General features: G+C 41.3%; 1 protein-coding gene across 1 annotated transcript in view; it reads left to right on the top strand.

The window, feature by feature from the left end:
* Positions 1-21,119, top strand: part of FBXW4 (F-box and WD repeat domain containing 4) — an 83,621-nt gene that overhangs the window by 7,394 nt on the left and 55,108 nt on the right. The window contains exons 2-5 of the mRNA XM_012439459.2: positions 10,578-10,673; positions 13,348-13,533; positions 13,974-14,106; positions 18,724-18,818. Coding sequence (XP_012294882.2) covers positions 10,578-10,673; positions 13,348-13,533; positions 13,974-14,106; positions 18,724-18,818 — 510 coding nt within the window. The remainder of the gene's footprint in view (positions 1-10,577; positions 10,674-13,347; positions 13,534-13,973; positions 14,107-18,723; positions 18,819-21,119) is intronic.

Below are 21,119 nucleotides of genomic sequence, written 5' to 3' on the forward strand. Positions count from 1 at the left end.
AATTTTTTCCTTGACCTTTGTTGTGCGAGTCTCTTGACCTGGAGGGGGATTCGTATTTGTATGAAGTGTGTGGTATTGGGACAGGTGGGCAGAGATAGGAAATTACAGTGAATAGGAGTTTGATAGGAACCCTAACTTGGAGATTGGTAGATTAAGTAAACAAATAAGAAAAACTGGTCTTGTGAGGTAGTAGAGGATTATTTTTAATAGCTACATGTTAGGGGAGAAATAGAGTGGTAGTTACAGTACAGAAGCTTCAGTTTAGAGTCATATTGAGGAGAACAGATGGGCTGGAAGCAAGTATTTTGGATTAGGATACACTGTTGTTTTTGTGATCTCTCCTTTAAGAAAGTAGAGAAAGGGAAGTCTTATGCTTGCTGGCTGTGTGGGTTGGAAGGGGGAATGGTCATTTTTAGAGGCAGCTTTGGAGGGATACCCCCAGCTCCCCCGTCTTGTTCCAGCAGCTGTTGGGAGCAGTCCGAAGGGGGTATTATGTTTCTTCTGGTAACTCTGCCAAGAATGAGAGGAAATCCACAATCTGTGGGTTTTGTAGGGGGGATGAGGATGGGGTGGCAGGTGATGGGACAGGGAAATTAAATTGTTTTATAGTAAATATGTTGAGATACTTTTCCTGGAAAGCTGTTTCACTGAAAGGAATGATATTTCCCCTGCTCACTAACCCTGTAATGAGTTCCCTCTCTTTAAAGAAAGGAAAATAGTCTTTGAGTACTTCTTTTTCTTTTTTCCCTGTAGTTCCAACTTTGACCTCCCATGTTTCTTTGAGTTTTTCTTTAGAAAGTCTACCTTGAAAAGTTGAATGAAGGTTCAGATATGGATGGTATGTGTGTTTGTCCCCTCTAGAAGTGAGTTGCTAAGGGAGAACTTCATCCCTTAACTTGGATGCAGTTTGACTTTATCATAATGGCCTAGAAGCTGGAGATGTAGAAACTTTCTGGGTGACGTCTGGTTCATATTCTCCCTATCCCTTCATTCAGGCTGGAAGGGCACTAGGGATTTTGAAGTCTGGTCACTTGGGTTGAGAACCTGTTTTGATGATTAATATAGAACACAGTTTCATGATTAAAAACAATAAAAACTCTGGGAAGCAGAGCAGTGTAATTATTTCTCACATTTCAGATGAGGAGTCTAGGGAAAAGTCATTTTGAGGGTATGAGAACAAAGTCTACCTCTTAGTCTGCTGGTGCCTAATTCATGTCTCACTTAGAGGAAGGCCTGTTCACTTATCCCAGCCCCCTCCCCACAAATTGGCATCTTTCTTGCCATTGTTCATTTTTAGAAAGTACTAAATCAGTCTTTCCAAAAGTTGTATTGTGGGACTCTTGAAAAGCTAATTTTGTAATCAAATGAGTGGGGGAAACGCTATGTACCACATTCCCTCTCCTGGGGATCACAATGCCCATTGGAGATTAAAGGCACTGGCAAGTCCTGTGATACAGGGACCTGTTTAATTTTGTTTCAGCCAGCGTTGTGCAAATTGTTTTGACCATAGCATTCTTTTTTTCACTGCTAAATATCTCTTTAACATCTTGCAGAACACACATACTGGTCAAGTGCTGTGCAAATACAGAACCTAACCAATGCCAGGAGGAAAAGGATTGAACACAGTCAAGTTCTGAATCTTAAGCTCGTTCATATAAAGGACCAGGGTTATGCTTAGTGCTTCTGAAACTGTCTAGACATCTTTGACATGTGGCTGCCGTGTTAAGATACTTTATCTGCTCAGATTTCTTTCCTTGAGCCTCTCTAGAATAAGAATTTGGAGGCTTTGGTTGAATTCTTGAAGATGTGGTATGTTACACATTTTGAGAAAGGCCTTTGGAGCTAAGGTATTGTTCCAAGTGCTTGAGCAGTTCCAAAGCAATGTCTATCAAAATACCTATTATGCTAGGACCGTGGTTCTCACTTTTTATGTTAAAGACATAGTTTTATATGATGTTAGAATTTTTGATAGAGGATTAAAAGTGAATGTCATTTTTTTAGAAAAAGCAAATTTCAGAAAATTGAAAAACTTGTTCATGATTATTTACACTATGTACTTGTTCACTCTCTGGCGTGTTAGTATTTGAACAGAATTGTTTGTAGCCCTGACCTTGTTCTCTTATATCCTTTGAGGTAAAGTTCATATATGTTCCTCTGAACATGCAATCTTCATTTTATTTTCAGCAAATTGTATCAACATTTTGGCTTAGTGTCTGATAGAAATCCCTGTAAAAGTGTGGATTGTCAGTTGAACAAAAATAAACTCTATATATTGTTTAAAATTTGATGGTGCACTTATTCAGGGTTCCTGCTATTCCACTTGTCTGCACAGTGATGGTTGAGAGCCACTTTTAGAAGCATAAAGTGGTTTAAGACTTGATCCTGTGGAATTTATGACTAAATTAGACAAATAAGATGTATAGCTGTGAAAAGCTAGCAATGCCTAGGTGTATGGTAGGTTCCATCTAACAGTTCAGATGACATGGAAAGGAATGTTTGGAAGAGTCATGGAAGTAGAGGCGCTACCAATATTTTAAAGAATGGATGAATTTGACTAGTCCGCAGAAGCATTAGTCAGGGGCAGAGGTAGGCTGGTGCTGGCAATGTAAGTGAAAATGTCGATATATGAGTGAATGTGGAAGAGATTGGCTTGGTGGGAGTCCAGTTGCATGGTGTGAAGAATGAAAAGTGAGTTGAATGGGTAAAGTGGGTTGACAATTGGGGGTCTTTCAAGGAAGGTGTGGGTCAGTTCAGTCAGCTCCATGCCCTCTTTGTGCATGGTCTTGTCCTCATGCTGGCATGTTTCCTACAGTCTTCCTTCTCTCTGAATTTTGGTTCTATTCTCTGTTCCCTGGCTAAAAGGATAAGTAATTTAACATGATATAAAGATTTTTCATTAATTTTTTTTGAACTTTAATTATAAACCTCTGCTACTGAGACTATTGGAAGATTCAGGCTAATGCAAGCATAAATGAAAAGTTAGAAGGTTCTTATCTGGGGAGGGACAGTGAGGTTGCGGGGAGCGGGGAGGTTGGGGAGGGCTAACCCTGGGAGAAATGCCTAATGCAGGTGCCGGGGGTAGGGGGATGGAGATAGCAAACCACCATGGCATGTGTGTACCTATGCAACAATCCTGCAAGATCAGCACATGTACCCCAGAACTTAAAGTACAATTAAAAAAAAAAGAAGATTCTTGTCTTTAGCTACTTAAATACTTTACACTAAAGCCAAGTTGTTAGCATTGGTAGAAGAACTGGTGAGTAAAGGAGGCAATCTGGGGGAAAATCTGGAGAGGAAGAGGATAGGAGAAATCTAGAGATGGTGTTAATTTAAAATTCCAAGCCCCAAGGCTGGGCGTAGTGGCTCACACCTGTAATCCCAGCATTTTGGGGCCTGTAATCCCAGCACTTTGGGAGGCTAGAGCAAGTAGATCATTTGAGGTCAGGAGTTCAAGACCAGCCTGGCCAACATGGTGAAACCCTGTCTCTGCTAAAAATACAAAAATTAGCTGGGCGGTAATGGCATGTGCCTGTAATCTCAGCTATTTGGATGGCTGAGACAGGAGAATTGCTTGAGCCTGGGAGGTGGAGGTTGCACTGAGCCCAGATTGTGCCACTGCACTTTAGTCTGGGTGACAGAGTGAGACTCTGTCTCAAAAAAATTAATTAAAGTGAAATAAAATTCCAAGTCCCAAGCATTTTGTGTAACTCTGTTCTCCCCTCCTTGGCTCATGCCCCTTGACATGGCCTTGTTCTACATTGTGGACACTTTCCTGAGTTTCCATCCACATCAGCAGGGTGTTATGGAAATCATGCCATCCATGCAGTTGGTCAGCATTAGTGGCTTCCAGGGGAATCAAGCGGCGAGATAGGACAGAGAGGAAAATTGATCTGTGTTCCAGGAGTTTTCTGATCTCAGAGATTATGTAGGTTTAAGACTTCTTCCATATACTTACACTTCCCCTTCCTTCCCTCCAGCCATTTTTCTTCAGAGTAGGTTTATTTATTTGCTTTTGGTTTTGGGGTGTGAGCAAGGAGAGGGGAAATGAAAGGTCATTCTAGATAACTGCCTAGATTAATTTCTGTCCCTCTGGACTCACTTGCCAAGATTCTAAGGGGCCAGATAGCTTACTGTGGGTGCATGTTGTGTTGTTTTTGTTTAAAATAGGTCATGTGCCCAGGAATGCAAACTCCAATGGAAAGCTGAGAGGGAGGGGGCCTGGTAGAAAAATGAGCCTGAGGCAAGAGAAGGAGGGCTGGGAAAATGGCTGTTCAGCCAGGCCCACGGGCCAGGTCCTCGGGCCAGGTCCTCCATGTGTTAACCAGGCATTAATGTTTTTCAGAGGAGCACCCTCACTTTACATTAGTAACCAAGTGGAGAAGTGGCTGGCCAGAGGCTGCTTCAAGGGTGGGAGCAAGGGTCTCTGGTGAATTCCAAGGGGCATCTGCTCCTGTCTTCTCAGGTACTTTTCTTCTGCTGCCTTGTTCTACTGACCCCCTTTGACTGGACAGTGACACATTCCCACAGGGAGGTAGGGATACCTGTTTTCAGAGGAAGGAGATATTTTAAAAATTCCTTTAGATTTTTCAGTAGCTGAAGCCAATGAAAATTTAGATACGATTTGGCCAACAGATAGGGAAACTGTAACCATTCAAGACAGTTAGACAAAAGAGATGAAAAAGCTGAGTTGTTAAGTTGTTTTTAATGAAGTAGAGCTTTTTCAAGTCAAAGCCAAAGAGAATTTTTTTTTCAAAGTCTAAATTTGAAGGACTACAGCCAAGTATTTTGATTATGATGTTCATCTTGGGAGAGGATGCTTGCACCTGCTGTTTGGTAGCAGCTTCTAAAGTTCAACTTTGAAAGTTTCTTGGTGCTATGATCAAGCCCTCAGGGGAGTGTTTTGACCCTTAGTAAAGTGTCACATGGCAGTTAAGTGACCAGGGAGATGAGAGAAGTGCTGTCCTTATTCTAATTCAGGAAATATGTCCATTCTTTTGCTTTTGTTTTCTCCCTGCTGTGATCTAGAATATTCCCTTTTTAGTTTCATCACCACTTATTAATTTTAGACTAAATTCAAGAGAAGAGATATAACTGTAAGCAGTCTTTTCCTTTATATCTGGGAGGAATTTGCAGATAAGAGTAGACAAGGAAGTCTTTTTTTTTTTTCCCCATTTAGAGTTCAGTTCCTTTGACCCATCCTGTTAAGTGTCTTTTACTGTCCTCAGTAGTAGTTTGGTAGTGTAGGTAGCTCTCTAGTGATTTAAAACCAGGGACTACCTTCAACCATTAGAAGAATTCAGTCAAAGATTTTAGCCTTAACATGTGTATAGCCAAATCCTAATTGTTCAGCCTGAAAGATAACAAATGTTTGATATTGGAGGAACAATTTCTAATAGTTATAACTAAACTAATTAGAAGAAAAATGAGTGATTATTAGAGTCATGTTAGTGATGACACCATTAATGGCTATTATCTACTACCTATATTTACGTAAAGATAATTAACCTTTTTTGTAGTGATTTGTAACATATACTGTACTTTGTTTTAGGTGTCATTTTTAAAAACAATCTTGTGAAATATTATCCTCATTTTATAGGTGAAGAAATGGATAATTAGAGAAGTTAGTTACCTGTGTTGTATAATTAGTAAGCTGTAGAACTGGGATATAGATCCCAGTTTCCTGAGTCTGCCTTCTGTGCTTTTTCAATTTTATTTAATCTGCTTTTTAGTTAGAGATAAATAGGAAGACATAACTATCAACAGTTATGTGATATATTTTCAACAATTGCTGACTTAGTAAAGTACCATCTATTAATGTCTTCAGACCAGTTATTATTATTTCTTTTTTTTGAGACGGAGTTTTGCTCTTGTCACCCAGGCTGGAGTGCAATGGTACAATCTTGGCTCACTGCAACCTCTGCCTCCCCGACTCAAGCAATTCTCCTGCCTCAGCCTACCAAGTAGTTGGGATTACAGGCACCCGCCACCATGCTTGGCTAACTTTTGTATTTTTAGTAGAGACAGAGTTTCACCATGTTGGCCAGGCTGGTCTCGAACTCTTAACCTCAGGTGATCCACCTACTAAGGCCTCCCAAAGTGCTGGGATTACAGTCATGAGCCACAGTGCTTGGCCTAGACCTGATATTTATGTAGACATAATTTTATGTAGTGTCTCCCCACCTCTACCTTTATAAATTTAACTTAGTTTTACAAATATCATTACTTGCTATAGTTGTTGCCAAAATGTTTTGCAGCCCTTTCATTTGTCATTTCTAGTGGCAGTATATTCCATTGCATTGGTATACTATTCTCCCCCATAGACAGACCTTCGGGCTATTTCCAGATTTTAGCTCTAATATATAGCTGCAGCTATAAATACCTTTATAAAATTTTTTTCTTTTGAATTATATCTTCATGATACAGTGCTCAAAGTAGAAATGCTAGAACATAAGCTGTCATTTAATGACTTTTGTCTTAACTGAATTCCTTTCTGAAAGACTGTACCAGCTTAATGTGCTATAAGCAACATGTAACCAAATCCACACTCTTCTATCAAATTAAAGCTAGTGTCAGTATTTTCTGCTTAATAGATGTGAGGTGGTACTTTAAAAATTGTTTTAAGGTACATGCCTGTAAACTATTCTTGTAGGATGTTTCCTCCAGTGTTTTACCATGAGTGAACACTGTGTGACTGTCCTTATCCTCTGTCAGACATGGATGATAGGATATTGGAGACAGGGTTTTATCTTGATAGATTTTATTAGCTCCCTAAAAGTTTTAGAGATAAAACTTATATCTATAGTGTTAGTTAAAAATTTTCCCCTACTCTGTTACTCTGTGTTGCTTTTAATCTTTTTTCCCTTTATGTAGCATTTCAAATTTAAGAGCACTAAACTCAAATACTTATAATTGATACATTTCTATTGTTTCAATAGAATAATTTCTATTCCATTTCAGTTGGGAAATTATCTCTGCTCTTCATTGAAATATGTATATGTTTTGTTCTAGTTAAACTTTTAAATTCATAATCATATTTTTTTGGAATTTATTATATTGTGTATGAGATGGCAGTCTAAATCAGTTTTTTGCTCTATTGATATTCAGTTATCAACAGCATTTATTTTAATGAGTATTTGAATATTACTCAGTCATAAAAAGGAATGAAATAATGTCTTTTGCAGCAACTTGGATGGAATCAGAGGCCATTATCCCAAATGAAGTAATGCAGGAGTGAAAACCAAATACTGCATGTTCTCACTTATAAGTGGGAGCTAAGCCATGGGTATACACAGGCATCCAGAGTGGTGTAATAGACATTGGAGACTCAGAAGGGAGGAAGATGGGAGCAGGCAGAGTGATGAAAAATTACCTATTGTGTACAATGTACACTATTCAGGTGACTGGTATACCAAAAGTCCAGACTTCACCATTATACAATTCATCCATGTAACCAAAAACCACTTGTACCCCTAAAGCTATTGAAATTAAAAAATTTGAAAAAAAGAAAAATTAGAAAATATGTAAAAGTATAAAGGAGAAAATAGAAACACTCAAAGTTGGCTATCCACAGTTAACTATGGGTGTTTTATTTTATCCTTTCAGTGTTCTTTTTAGCCATGCATATTCTTATTTCTCTCTCTTTTCCTTTCAATAAAGTCAGGAACGTGCTTTACAAACCTAATAGCACTTATTAAAGTGATTTCTTTCCTTGGTTTACAGTTTTCTGTTTGTTATATCTTAAATTCATATCAGTTTGGGCCATTTCTTGCTTTCTTTTTTTAAAATCAAAGACAGTTGCTTATTGCTTATTTGCAATTGAACAGAATATACTTCCTAGGAATGCACTTACTAGAAATATAATTCCCACCACTTTGGGAGGCTGAGGCAGGCGGATCACGAGGTCAGGAGTTCAAGACCAGCCCAGCCAACATAATGAAACCTAGTCTCTACTAAAAATACAAAAAATTAGCCGGGCGTGTTGGCAAGTGCCTGTAGTCCCAGCTACTTGGGAGGCTGAGGCAGAGAATCGCTAGGCGGAGGTTTCAGGGAGCTGAGATTGTGCTACTGCACTCCAGCCTGGGTGACAGAGCGAGACACTCTCTCTCTCTCTCTCCCCCCCATATATATATATGTATAATTGCTCTTTATCAACACTTATTGATATGCATAAGGTATTGGGCAAATGAAAACAGTGCCTGACATATTGTAAGCATCACATTAAATGTTGGTTACATAAATTATAATTGGAATCATGATCCAGAGAGATTTGTAACATTCTATATCATTTAAAAAAAGTATTCAGTTGGCCAGGTGTGGTGACTCATGCCTGTAATGCCAGCACTTTGCGAGGCCAAGGCAGGAGGATTGCTTGAGGTTGGGTGTTGGAGACCAGCCTGGGCAACATGCATATATACTTATCTACAGTGAATACATAGTTGCCTCTAGAGAGGGAGAGAGTCTTGGCTAGGGGTTTCGAGAAAGACTCACTTTTGCAGTTGTTAACCTTTCATACTATCTGTGTTATTTTTTTTTATCCTGTGTATTTATTACTTTATTAACCAAAAATAATTCTATACAAATAAATGAAATAACACTGGGGAGGCAGAATATTATTTAGCTAGAAATAAATTAAGTATCTTCTCTCTGCCTGCCAAAATCATTCTTTCTAACCTGTGTCCGTTAGAATCTTGAAAGCTGGACTTGTTTCCTGGCTTTTAGTAAAAGGTGGTAAATATGAAGGTATAAGTAGAGGCTGGAAGAAATGAGTGTATCTCTCCCTGGCCAGCGAATTTCCAGGCAGACATGGCAGTTATCACTCTGTGTCCCAAGCAGTGTACCTTCTTCTCCCTATTGCCTATTAACCCATCCCCAAATGGTGCTATTCCTGCTGCCTGTGTGCTCTCTTCTTTTATTGCTGTTAATTCAGCTCAACCAGAAAGTACTATTGACACTCGCTCCCCAATGTTTTGAAGAATTTAAAACGCATGGAAAAGTTGAATGAATTGAACCATGAACACTTACATATTCACCACCTAGGTTCTACAATTAATATTCGGCTGTATTTGCTTTATCATGCATTTCAAAATAAGTTACAGATATCAGAATATTTACCCCTAAAGGCTTCAGTGTGCATGCATATCATTGACTAGAGTATATTAGTTTATGGGTTTTTTTTTTAAGAAAAATATATATACAATGAATTTATATTTGTGTGAACTGCACAAATCTTGTGTATCATTTGATGTATTTCTTTTCTCTTTTGTATTTTTAGAGAGAGGGGTCTTATTCTGTTTCCTAAGCTGGAGTGCAGTGGTGGAATCACTGCTCACTGTAACCTCAAATTCCTGGGCTCAAGTGATCCTCCCATCTTAGCTTCCCAAAGTGTTGAAATTACAGTTGTGAGCCACCACATCCTGCACATTTGATGCATTTCTGACAAATGCATATATATTTTTATAACCCAAACCCCTTCAAGACTTAAATAGAGAATATTACCTCAGAAAGTGTCCATGCGTTCTTTTCTAGTTAGTCTCCATCCCTACCCTGGTGGTAATCACTGTTCTGATTTTTTCACTATAGGTTTGTTGTCTCTCTTCTCAAGCTTCATGTCAATGAAATCATACACTGTGATTTCTTTTGTGTAAGATTTATTTTATTCAACATAATGTTTCTGTGATTCATCCATATTACAATGTGTATCAGTACTTCTTCCCTTTTTTTTGCTGAGTAGTATTCCATTACATGAACCTACCCTAGTGTGTTTATCCATTCTCCTGGATGCCTGGGCTGTTTACCACTTTGGGCTATTATAACTAAAGTTCCTATGAACATCCTTGTGTAAGTGTTTTTGTTTCTCTAAGGTTATTGCTAGGTCATAGAGTACATACATGTTTAGATTTATAATAAACTGCCAGACCTTTTCCCAAAATGGCTGTACCGTTTTGCTTTCCCACCAACAATATAGGAGAGTTTCTTACTGGTCTTCCAAAAATATATGAACAAATACACAGAAGACTTCCTCATCAGGGTACAAACTCTTTGTCAGATATACATTCTGTGAATCTTCTCCCAGACTACGGTTTGTGTATTCATTTTGGTGAACGGAGGTTTTCGATTTGATGAGTCTGATTTATTGGATTTTTATTTTCTGTTATTGCTTTCTGTGTCCTAAGAAGTCTGCATCTGCCTTCTTAGAGAGATGTTTTTATATATTTTCTTCTGGCAGGTTTATAGTTTTAGATTTTAAGTTTATGATCTGTTTTGAATTACTTTTCCTGTATGGTGTGAGGTAGGGGTCAGGGTTCATTTCATTTTTTTTTTTCCATCTGGATATCCGGTGGTTCCAGGATTAATTGTCATCCATTCTCCATTAGATTGACTTGGCATCACTGTGTACATTTTTAATAGTTTAAAGGACAGGCTTTTCTCCTTGGCTTTCTTGGTTAGTCAAGTATGGAGAGAGAACAGTTACTCCTTCCTGGTCTCCTAATCTGTTTTCTTGTATTCTGAATGCCCTGAATTTTCTGTGCTTGGCAATAAGTTGTAGTGATTGGATTATCTGTTCTGTCTGGACATAGGATGACCAGTGTCCCAGTGAAGGAACGGGTGAAGGTGTCTCAGAACTGGAGACTGGGGCGCTGCCGAGAGGGGATTCTGCTGAAGTGGAGATGCAGGCAAGTAGCCTCTTGACTTTTTTAAAGCTACCTGGGACATAAAAGCATAATGGAAAGTAAAAAATCTGGTCCTACCTAGAGGCTAATGGGGCTATCTTGGGTGGCGTGGCACTGGTGAGCCTTTGAACACCATAAAGAGGGCATCGGGACAACTTTTTTCACATTTCAATAAGGGAATATAAGAAATGTACTTTAACAAATGACATTTTTTATGATTATAAATAAATCAATGTTTATTGTAGAAATTTGAAGAAAAAGAAAATTCTAAAGAAGAAAATAAAACTAACCTGTAACTCCACCACTCAGAGGTAACCTCTGTTAACTTACATCATCAAAGGAAATAAATGAAATCAAGGTCCCAATTCATCTTATTTTACAAATATTTTTCTTTAAACCTTCTACTTTATGGAGTTACTTCTTCATTCTTAGCTTCCTTGAGTCCTCTCTCCTACTATATTAAAATGAAGGGTAGGATCTAAAGGTTTGGATACATATGTTACAGGAGTTAGAGCTTAGAACAAGTGTCAGGAAATTTAGAAAATGCCCGTGGCATTGCTAATGCCACCAATTTTTATGCTTCATTGATGCTAAATGATTTCACAGTTATTATTTGACTCCCTACCAAAAAATTACTCCTTGTTGATTGGTTGCAATGGTTAGGGAAAATCGGGAGTCCACATATCGGCATGACCTGTACCTGTGCTGAAGACACAGGCAGTCCTCCTCATCTGATGAACCTTTCTTTCTTGGTTGTGTCCAGTTTCCACTGGTTTCACTGGCATCAGATGCTGTGAATTATGTGGTAATGGGTAGTGGTGATGGTGGTGATGGTAAAGAAACTACAGGAGAGAAAGATGGGTTTTTATGATGAAGGTCTTTACCCTCTGCTTCCCACATTTGCCTTTTGGGGCTAGTTTCAAACAGTTTGGCAAATAAACACAGAACAGTTACCAGACTGCCCTGGGATTCTCCACTGTTCACCTGGCATGAACCTGGTTTCTTGTCCTAGGCAAATGGCTGTTTACCAGATGGCTCTAAACACAAAAATTCCCACCCTCTCTGTTTGCTGCCCACTTGAGTGTACGACACACTCACGCAAGGGGGTGTTGAAGAGGAATGTGCATAATGAGTGAGAAAGCAGGCATCTGTACACACTCTACACATGTTCCATGTAATATATGCACACACTTGGTAAAAACCTCATGAGCAGAAACTCAGTTACTACAAAGTCTAAGCTGCATTTAATGGCCCGTCAAGTCAATTTGCAGAACTTTTCCACATTCCCATGACGCTTGTATTGAGTCTGGGGAAGAAACACAGCCCAGTTTGCTCAGACAGGCTTGGCAATAGGAGATGGTGGCTCTGTTCATGGTGATTAATCAGCTGTCCCTGTACTTTTCTTGGGACCTGGTAACTCCAGGACCCCTATGTAGAATAGGATAGGTGGGATGTCCACCTTGGGAAAGGGGCTTAGTTTCCACCAGAGAGGCTAGTATCTGACAGTTTTCTTTCTTCTTAAGGCTTATTCCCTGCCACAGGACTTGCCTGTGGCTTCTAGCCTTTCTTTCTCCTGTCAGATTGTAGAGGGAATCTTTAACTATATGTGGATTTCTCTTATCAGTTGCCTGTGAGAGCTGACTTTTTCTGTAGCCCCTGAACTGTAGCAGAATGCTCTGGGGCTGTGTTTTTCCATTGCCACACTTACTCTCGAATACAGAAATGTAGATATCCCTGTGAGGATCTGGGTATGTAATCAGTACATTAGCATCCTTTCCTAAATGGCTTTATTCCTTTCACTTATAAATGGCCCTGTAGCTCTAACAGAACAAGAGAATGGGGCTTCCCAGGGTTTATTCTACTGTTTTCTCCATCATACTTTAACTGATCTATTTTGAAAGAGGTATGTATGGGAGTCCTAGAACCTTGAAACTTCCCACTTATACTTTAAATCAGTGAAGATGCAGAATGAAAGAAAGTTATTTCACCTGGCTAGAAGATTTCTTTATTATTATTATTTTTTGAGATAGAGTCTTCCTCTGTTTCCCAGGCTGGAGTGCAGTAGCACCATCTTGGCTCACTGCAAGCTCCGCCTCCCAAGTTCAGGTATTCTCCTGCCTCAGCCTCCTGAGTAGCTTGGATTATAGGTATGCCACTATGCTCAGCTAATTTTTGTATTTTTAGTAGAGACAGGGTTTCATTATGTTGGTCAGGCTGGTCTCCAACTCCTGACCTCAGGTGATCCACCTGCCTCGGCCTCCCAAAGTTCTAGGATTACAGGCATGAGCCACCGTTCCTGGCTGAAGATTTTTTTTTTGACCCTTCTTACCCCTTGACCATTGAATTTTGTAAGCTCTGTCTACCCATGAGAAGTCCAGGTAGCCAGTAATTGAAACATTAAGTATTCTCCAATTAAAAGTGGTATTTAGTTGGTCTTTCAATTTTGAGTCTCTTTTAGAAAGTCCAAGGAAGATTAGATCACCACAAAACTCAGTCACTCTAGTTTTCTGAGGGTAGCTGAGGGGTAGGTAATTTTGAACAAGAGTATCAAGCATAGATGATTAGCCTTGTTGGTTATCCTTGCTAAGTTGGGGATTGGCTAGTCTGTTCAAAGATTGGAGTTGAGTTTTCATACTGTATCTTGATAACTTTTAAATTTTCTTTTCTATCATTTCAGTCAGATGCCTTGGATGCAGCTAGAGGATGATTCTCTGTACATATCTCAGGCTAATTTCATCCTGGCCTACCAGTTCCGTCCAGATGGTGCCAGCTTGAACCGTCGGCCTCTGGGAGTCTTTGCTGGGCATGATGAGGACGTTTGCCACTTTGTGCTGGCCAACTCGCATATTGTCAGTGCAGGAGGGTAAGTGCTGCAGGTTTTTCCTTCCACCCTTTTCCATTGTATTCTTCAGGGACATTCTGCCTGCCTCTGACTTTTCTGTCTTAACTCCAAAGGGATGAGGAGGGAGACCAGAAGGGTTTTCCATTTAAAGCAGAGAGATTTTACCAAAAGCAGTTAATAGGGTTAGCTGGAGAAGGAAAACAGTAAGAGCTTCTAATGAAAAGTGAAGCTGGTTTTGATCTTCTCCAGGGGAAAATTTATTTTGTCTCTCAGCTCTGTTCAGCCCCAAGTGTGCTGAACAAGTAAAGGTATCTAGAAACTCAGCATCTTACTGGGCTGAATTGCCTAATGCTTAGCAAATCTGGATGTCATCGGAGACTTGGGCTGTTTCTGGAGAGTTATTCTCTTCCTACAGAGAGAATAATTGGTTTTTGGGGGTTGGCTCCTTATTTCTCTCCTAGAGATGGGAAGATTGGCATTCACAAGATTCACAGCACCTTCACTGTCAAGTACTCGGCTCATGAACAGGAGGTGAACTGTGTGGATTGCAAAGGGGGCATCATTGTGAGTGGCTCCAGGGACAGGACGGCCAAGGTGAGGTGGTCTCCCCCTTACATACTATTACTCCCTCCTGTCTATAGGGAGTGGGGTGGATAGAGCCCTGAGTCCCAGGATTGGCTGAGAGCATTGGCTGGGGGCAGGGGAGAAAATGACACAATAAAGGACTCACTTATGTGCCTCTGGCATGCAGCTTGCCATGCCAATCGTTGTCTCTGCCAGCTGGACTGGGAAAGGAGTGGACAGTGGCTGGGAAGGTTGCCACTCACTTGCAATGTGGCGTGAACTCAAAAACAGAGGACCTGGCAGCTTTTCCTCCCTGAGTTGCGTTTCCTCAAGTTTGTGGGTTGAGTTCTGACCCTAATATTTTATTTTAAAATCTCGCTCCTTTTGCTTGCTCTCTGTTTAGGGAGGTTAATTTTTCACCACCTTGTTTATAAGCAATCAGGCTGATAATTAAAATGTGTTTTCACTGCTTCTCTGGAGAGTGATGTGGTCAGTAAGCAGTAGAGACGATGAGAGAAGGGTGGTGTTTGTTGCATCTTTGCCAAATTGCCCGGTCCACAGATATCCACCAAAGCATAAAAGAAAGTGAGGCTGATAAATAGCGTGACCCTTACTTCATGGACTCCTATATGTCTGGGTCAGATAGGCTCCCACCTGGGAGACAGAGAAGTCTTTCTCCAGGCCTGTGTCCAACAGCCCTAGCCAGGGCCTGCACGAGCCTGGTCCTTTAGGGTTGCTGCAGGAACTTTGCTGACAATTCAGTTGGTGGTGCAGGAGGCCCAATAGTGTCTTGTGTATTTCCTAGTATCTTGGTTCCATAGTGCTAACAGGAGCAAAATGCTTGCTGGTGTGCCAGCAAATGGGCCTCTGAAACATATAGGGAGAGGACTCAGGAGAAGGAAATTGCAGTCTTTACTCAGAAACTTCTCTGACTACATGTACCCTCTGGTGATTACACAGCCATATAGAAATATTGCTAATTTATGTAAAAAGAAGGGCTAAATATGTTCCCTGCTTTTTATGGAAGTTTCTCCTCCCTTTACTATTTTCTTCCTTACTTTGTACTCTGTCAGAGAGAATGAACAGAAGCACAGAAAGCTTGAGAAAAATCCAGCAAATCTTTTGAACCAACACAAAACTGAATTTCCTGTCACTTGCTTCCTATTACCTTTCTTCATACTTAGGCTTCTGATTGGTCACTGTCTTTGTACCATTCCTTGAAGAGATCCTGGCCTAAACTTGTTATACTGCTTAAAAGTCAATTTGCATAGAAATCTTTTGTGGCATGTGTGACCTAGGTATTCCAGTCTTATTCTAGCATCTTCCTGTCATGGCTTCAGGCTTCCCCAAGTTCCTCCTTTTCAGTGACACCTCTTTCTTCTGTTCTCTGTGGTCTGATACCCAGAGCAGTATAAAACCAAGCTTTATAACCACAGGTAGCAATTTGAGGGCATGGACTGCTTCCAGGTGAAGAATAATAGCAAATTTATTTGAGGTATTGGGTTAGTTTCATGTTTAAGTACTGATTTAGCCCTATTTAGTATCTTAGATTTTTTTAAAAGATCTAACATAGATACTTCCTTCTAAAATTGTCACCACAGTCCATCTTCTTCCTTCTGAGAATTTCTTTTAGGTCAGTGACAGAATCCTCTTCTCTGGTCCTGAAAGCTGGTCAGCTGTTTTGTGGCTCCCCTATGACCTCTCTGCCAACTCGTCTTTCCTGGCTCTCCAGATGCTGCCTGGGTTTCCCTCCTCTCTGTTGTTATCTTTGCATCCAGCCACCTTTGTTATCCTGAGCCATTTCCACATTAGTGTACTCAGTTTGTCTTTTATAACTGAAACATCATTTCTTTTCAGTGGCATCTGAAATTCTACAGCTGCTTCTCCAGGCTTCTAATACACCTGAACCTTCATAAGAATTACAGTATTTGCCTATAACCATCTATTTTTGGGGAGTTCCCCAAATATGCACTGTATTTTAGGAAAGACATTTATTTTATGGGGTAAAGGGAAGTAAAAGAATCTCTTTGCAAGACATCTGAGCTAGGGACTGTCCAGAGAACCCTCTTCCTTCCCCTGCCCACAAGCCCAGTTTCACATTTACTGTGACTTACTTAGCTTGGATTGTGTCTCAGGGCTTTAGTGGGGCGAGCCCCATCTTGAGATATGAACAGATGATAACTTATGTTCTTAATGAGCCTGGGCTAGTACTAACCATTCCTTCATTTCCTCCTTTATTTCTCTATTCTTTCTTACGAGTGCCTACTGTGTGTGAGTCACCTGGCCTCGTCAGAAGTAAAGAAGACACAGCCTCTTATCCTTAGGGTGAGATAAGATGTGTGTACCTGGCCATGCAGCTGATTGGAAGTGGCTGGGACTGTGAAGTATAAAGCTCTAGGGAAAGAGCTAGAAAGTTTAGAGGGTGGAGAGATCAGATTACATCTGGCTTAGAAGGGAAGATTTATTGTAACAAGAACCACCATTATTGTTTGCCTGATACCTGCCAAATACTGGGCTGCTGTGCTAGATGCTTTATACTTATCTCCACTTTTCCACACTATAACCCTGAGATAGGCATCATTTCCCATTTGACACATGAGGAAATGGGAGCTAAGAAGTTATCCCTAAGATCAAAGATAATAAGTAACAACTAGGGTTCAAATCCAGATTGGTCAGATGCCAAAGCCTATGCATGCTTTCTCTGCAACTGCAGGCTACAGGTAATATTTTACCATTTAGGTTTTTCTTTGTTTTAGGATTATTTTCTTAGGAAGTTTTTCAGGAACAAAATTACTGAGTTAAAGGCTTTGATCATTTTAAAGGTTGTGATGCATATCACCAGTCTGCTTTTTAAAAGAAATGTATAAATGTCTACTCCCACTGAATCTTTTCTAGGGATGGATCTGTTTTGAATTTGGCCAGGGAGGGCAAAGATAGGATCAGCATATTGCTGTCAACTTCTGTCCCTCAGGTGCCAGGATGGAATATCATGTTTCTTGAGGATGAGGTGCTGCTGGGCCAAGCCAGGAGGGCCACTTTCCTAAGATCATGCTCAGAATTGGTGGCATGCTTCCTAAGCCACTCCTGGAGACCAGGAACCTTATTTTGTGGTTTGCAGAATTTAGGAATCAATCTTCCCTTTCCGTGGAGGACATTAGTGAATTCAGGCCTAGGCTGTCCCCATAGATTTTATAATTGGAGTCCTTAGTGTCTCCTTACCCTTTCAGCAAGAATCTGCCTCCCAGGGAGTTTGTGTCAGGGAAAAGGCAAAGCTCTCTTCTTAGCTGGGCTGCCTAAAAGAGTACATTGAAAATGTATCTAGTTATTGCCAAAGGGGACTGACTATGGAGTCCAAAGAGTAGGCCCGAATCATGGCATGCAGGAAAAGTTGTGGTGTTTACCTTTGTTTTCTGCCCCTCCTCATTTAGGATCTTCTTGTTACGTTTATTCTCTTTTCACTGTGTTGGGAAAAGTAACTCACACAATCCTCCCATCCCCCACCCCCATCATACACACAAACTCTAAGAAACACTTTCTCCTTTTATAGGGAAGAGTTATCATGTGACCCTAAGAAGGCAGGACCACCCCCGCTCCATCACCTACCCTTTAAACTCGAGGAATGTTTTCTTTAAAGTTCTTCCATCTAAGGTCCTGCCTGAGTTTTGTGTGTTCCCCTTATAGCACTGCTGGGACCTTAAGAGGTCATTGATCCATCTGGCTGCCTCTGGATCCCTCTGTGGCTGCTGTCTCGGGATAGTCCTGTACGTTTGAGGTTTCCTTTCTGTTTGGTTAGAGGCTTATGTCCCTGTGTATGTCATCTAGGGTAGGGTGAGGTGAGGGGGAGCCCTGTGCTTAATGGGAGATGTCTAAATGCACTGACTGCTGAGAGGGCTCTGTGAGTGTTGATTAGAGTTAAGCCCAGAGTGGCTGCTAATGTACATTCCTGACTGATAGGGACCAGATAATGTGCTCCAAGCAATATTTTTAACCTGTAGGCGATATGGAAGCTTAACAGAGTTAAGCTTTTCTGCTACTTTTGGTGACACTAGGTGCTAAATTCCCTGCTGATGTGAATAGTATTGGATCCTGGGCATTATCAACAAACAAACAAACAACATACCACCTTCCCACTTGGAAGTCTCTCTTCTTCTTCCATTCTTTCCTTCCCTTGCATCTTTCTTTTTACTTCTCTCTCTAATTCTATTGCTGTCCCCCCATACTGTGCCTTGATCTTCCTCCCTCTCCCTACTTCTCCAGAGTAAAATCTTGGTGAGAGATAGGAGAAAGGAAAATCCACAAATATAGGAAAGCTGCCAAAAGAGGCAAGCCCCACCCACCCACTTCTTCTCAGTCAAGTCTCAGCTGAGGAATATGGAACTTCTGATTCCCCGATATAAAGTTGGCTGGTAAGTAAGGGCTGTCAGTGGAAGTAAAAGAGGGTGGTTAGGATGGATAGCTAGGGCCTATCTGGGTGGGTAGGTGAGCCAGAAGCTGCAGGGGGCCCTCTGCTGATACCTGAGCTCTGTGTGTGCAGGGCACGAAAGATGTCCCATTTCTCTACCTCCAATAGTCACCCCTCCCGGAGCACCTCTCCTCCCCACTGATCCCAGGCAATGCCAATGAGAGCATCTCTTCTCCTGTTTCCAGGTGTGGCCTTTGGCCTCAGGCCGACTGGGGCAGTGCCTACACACCATCCAGACCGAAGACCGAGTCTGGTCCATTGCTATCAGCCCAGTACTCAGGTAAGGGAGACATATTTGGATGTGGTTTTTTCTTGTATAATAATGCTTTTATTTTACTAGATCAGATGAGCTAGAAAATCTTCCACTTGTGTATTCTAGGTTGCTTTGAGCCACTGTCTTGGAGACTTTTTAATCCTCCAGAGATTTGAGGTGTTTAGGTCACTTCATATATGCGTGGGATTGAGATAAACTTCTAAATGTGAATTTCCTAAGCATCTAACCTCAGAAATATTAAGGAAAGAATATAGGAATATATGAGAATATGACAAAGAGTCCAGCTGTTACCAGGAGTGTCCTTTCTGAAACAGTTGTCCTCTGGGGTTGTTCCCAAAGCAGAGGCCTCTCACCACCCCTGGGAGCTGACAGCATCCAACTTGCTCTCACAACTTACATGTCTGCTTTGTTCCCCTTGGGAAATGTCCTCTGGAGTATCCCTTACAGACTTAAGTCATCAGGGGAGGCTTGGGGCCCAGATCCAGCTGGGTCCTCAAACAAAGACGTGTGTGGAGAAGTAGTGACATTGATTATTGTAGCAGAAATGTGAGATTTTGATGATGGATTTATCCTAGCCTTTGGCCTGACAGTTACTTCTCTCTCTCTCTCTTTTTATTATTTATTTTATTTTATTTTTTGAAATGGGGTGTTTCTATGTTGACCAGGCTGGGTTGGAACTCTTGGCCTCAAGTGATCCTCCCATCTCGGCCTCCCAAAGGATATGAACCACTGTACCTGGTCCTGACTGTTAGTTCTCTAACCTTACCTATGAACAAGTTAGGTTTGCATCCGACTTCCACTTTTGAGGCCCTCTGGAACCAAGACAGTCCCTCTCCTTCCCAGCAGAGTACATAGACTTTGCTGTACCTGTTCTACTACAGTATTTTCCTGGGGTCTTCATCCACTTCCTTTACCCTTCACTCCCTACTCACATGGAAATGTGAAAGCTGTAGGGCTGCCACCCTCCAACACTAGGTTTAAGTCACTCGCTTATTTTATAAGAGACTTGGCCCTACCCACTTCGCTTAGGCCTTTCAGCTTCTTTCTCCTCACCTCATGGAGCCTGTACCCCTCCTCCTGCTCCCTTCCACAACTCCCTTTCAAATTTTTTTCTTCCTAAGAATTAGAGCCGATTAGCCACGTCATTAATTCTTCAATTTGACGGCTGATATAGCAGGACCTGAAACACATTGCTGACCTCAGAGAATGGAGACCCCGTTCCTTAGCATATTGACGATGGGAGAAGTTAATTAAAATTCCACAGAGCAGAGGTGTCGGCTAACCTATAAACCTGTCGCTGTTCAAAACAAATCATTCTAGCAATCGTAGGAAAGAGGGAAGGAAAGACCAGCAGGGAGTGGAGAAGCTAAGTGTGTGGGAGCAGAGGGTGGAAAATGGAGCCATCGAGCTTTGTCTCCTCCTCATTTTCTTCCTCATGCTGCCCTTTTGAAAGCCAATTAGCCAGACCTGGGCATCCGTGGGCTGGATAGAAGGGAAGTACTATGGCCAGTGAGAAGTGAGAGGTGTGCTAGCGACTTTGTCTTAATGGTTGCAGTTGCTTGTGGGCTTCTGCTGGTTTCGGGAGACTGGAGTGGAGGTGGTGGTTGAGAGCTCTCAGGGCTGGAGATGGTCCGTGTGCTTCCTGCATATGGATTGAGGCCAAAGAACACAAATAGGCTCTGCCCCACACCCCTACCCTATGTTTCTCTATTCCAGCCTCCTGCTTGGAATGTTAGGCTACCTCTTAACAGAATAGGGCATAGCAACTATTGAAGATGGTGTCCATAAAAGATTGAGGACAGAGTCTGCCGTCATCATTGGGAAGCATTTATGATCACAGTAAACTAAGCTTGGGTTTTTGGCCACAACTCGGAGACTGGCTTTGGGAAAGGACCTAGCTTTCTAACATTACTACTGCTACTATATGATTGCTGCTACTACTAGCAGCTAAAATTTACTAGTCATTTGCTCTGTGCCAGACCCTCTGCTAAGTCCTTGATGTGTCTCATCCTTGGTGAAGACCTGAGCTTTATGTTTTCTTCACAGTCTTCTTCAGGGTCTTCCTGTCCTCTTCTTGACCCTGGGATGGTTTTTGTTTGTTTGTTTGTTTGTTTTTGAGAGGGATCTCACGATGTTGTCTAGGGTGGTCTTGAACTCCTGGGCTCAAGCAATCTTCCCACCTCAGCCTTGGGATGATTCTTCACTCTGTCAGCTCCTGACTCACAATTATTTAAGATGGCCTTCCCCTAACTCCATAGATGAGATCTTGGACTCTTTTAAAAAATAGTTTGTGTTTGAGATTCTGTC

The sequence above is a fragment of the Aotus nancymaae genome, unplaced genomic scaffold (genome assembly GCF_030222135.1).
Source record: "Aotus nancymaae isolate 86718 unplaced genomic scaffold, 86718_ANA_hifiasm-v0.15.2.pri h1tg000010l, whole genome shotgun sequence".
NCBI classification, from domain to species: Eukaryota; Metazoa; Chordata; class Mammalia; order Primates; family Aotidae; genus Aotus; species Aotus nancymaae.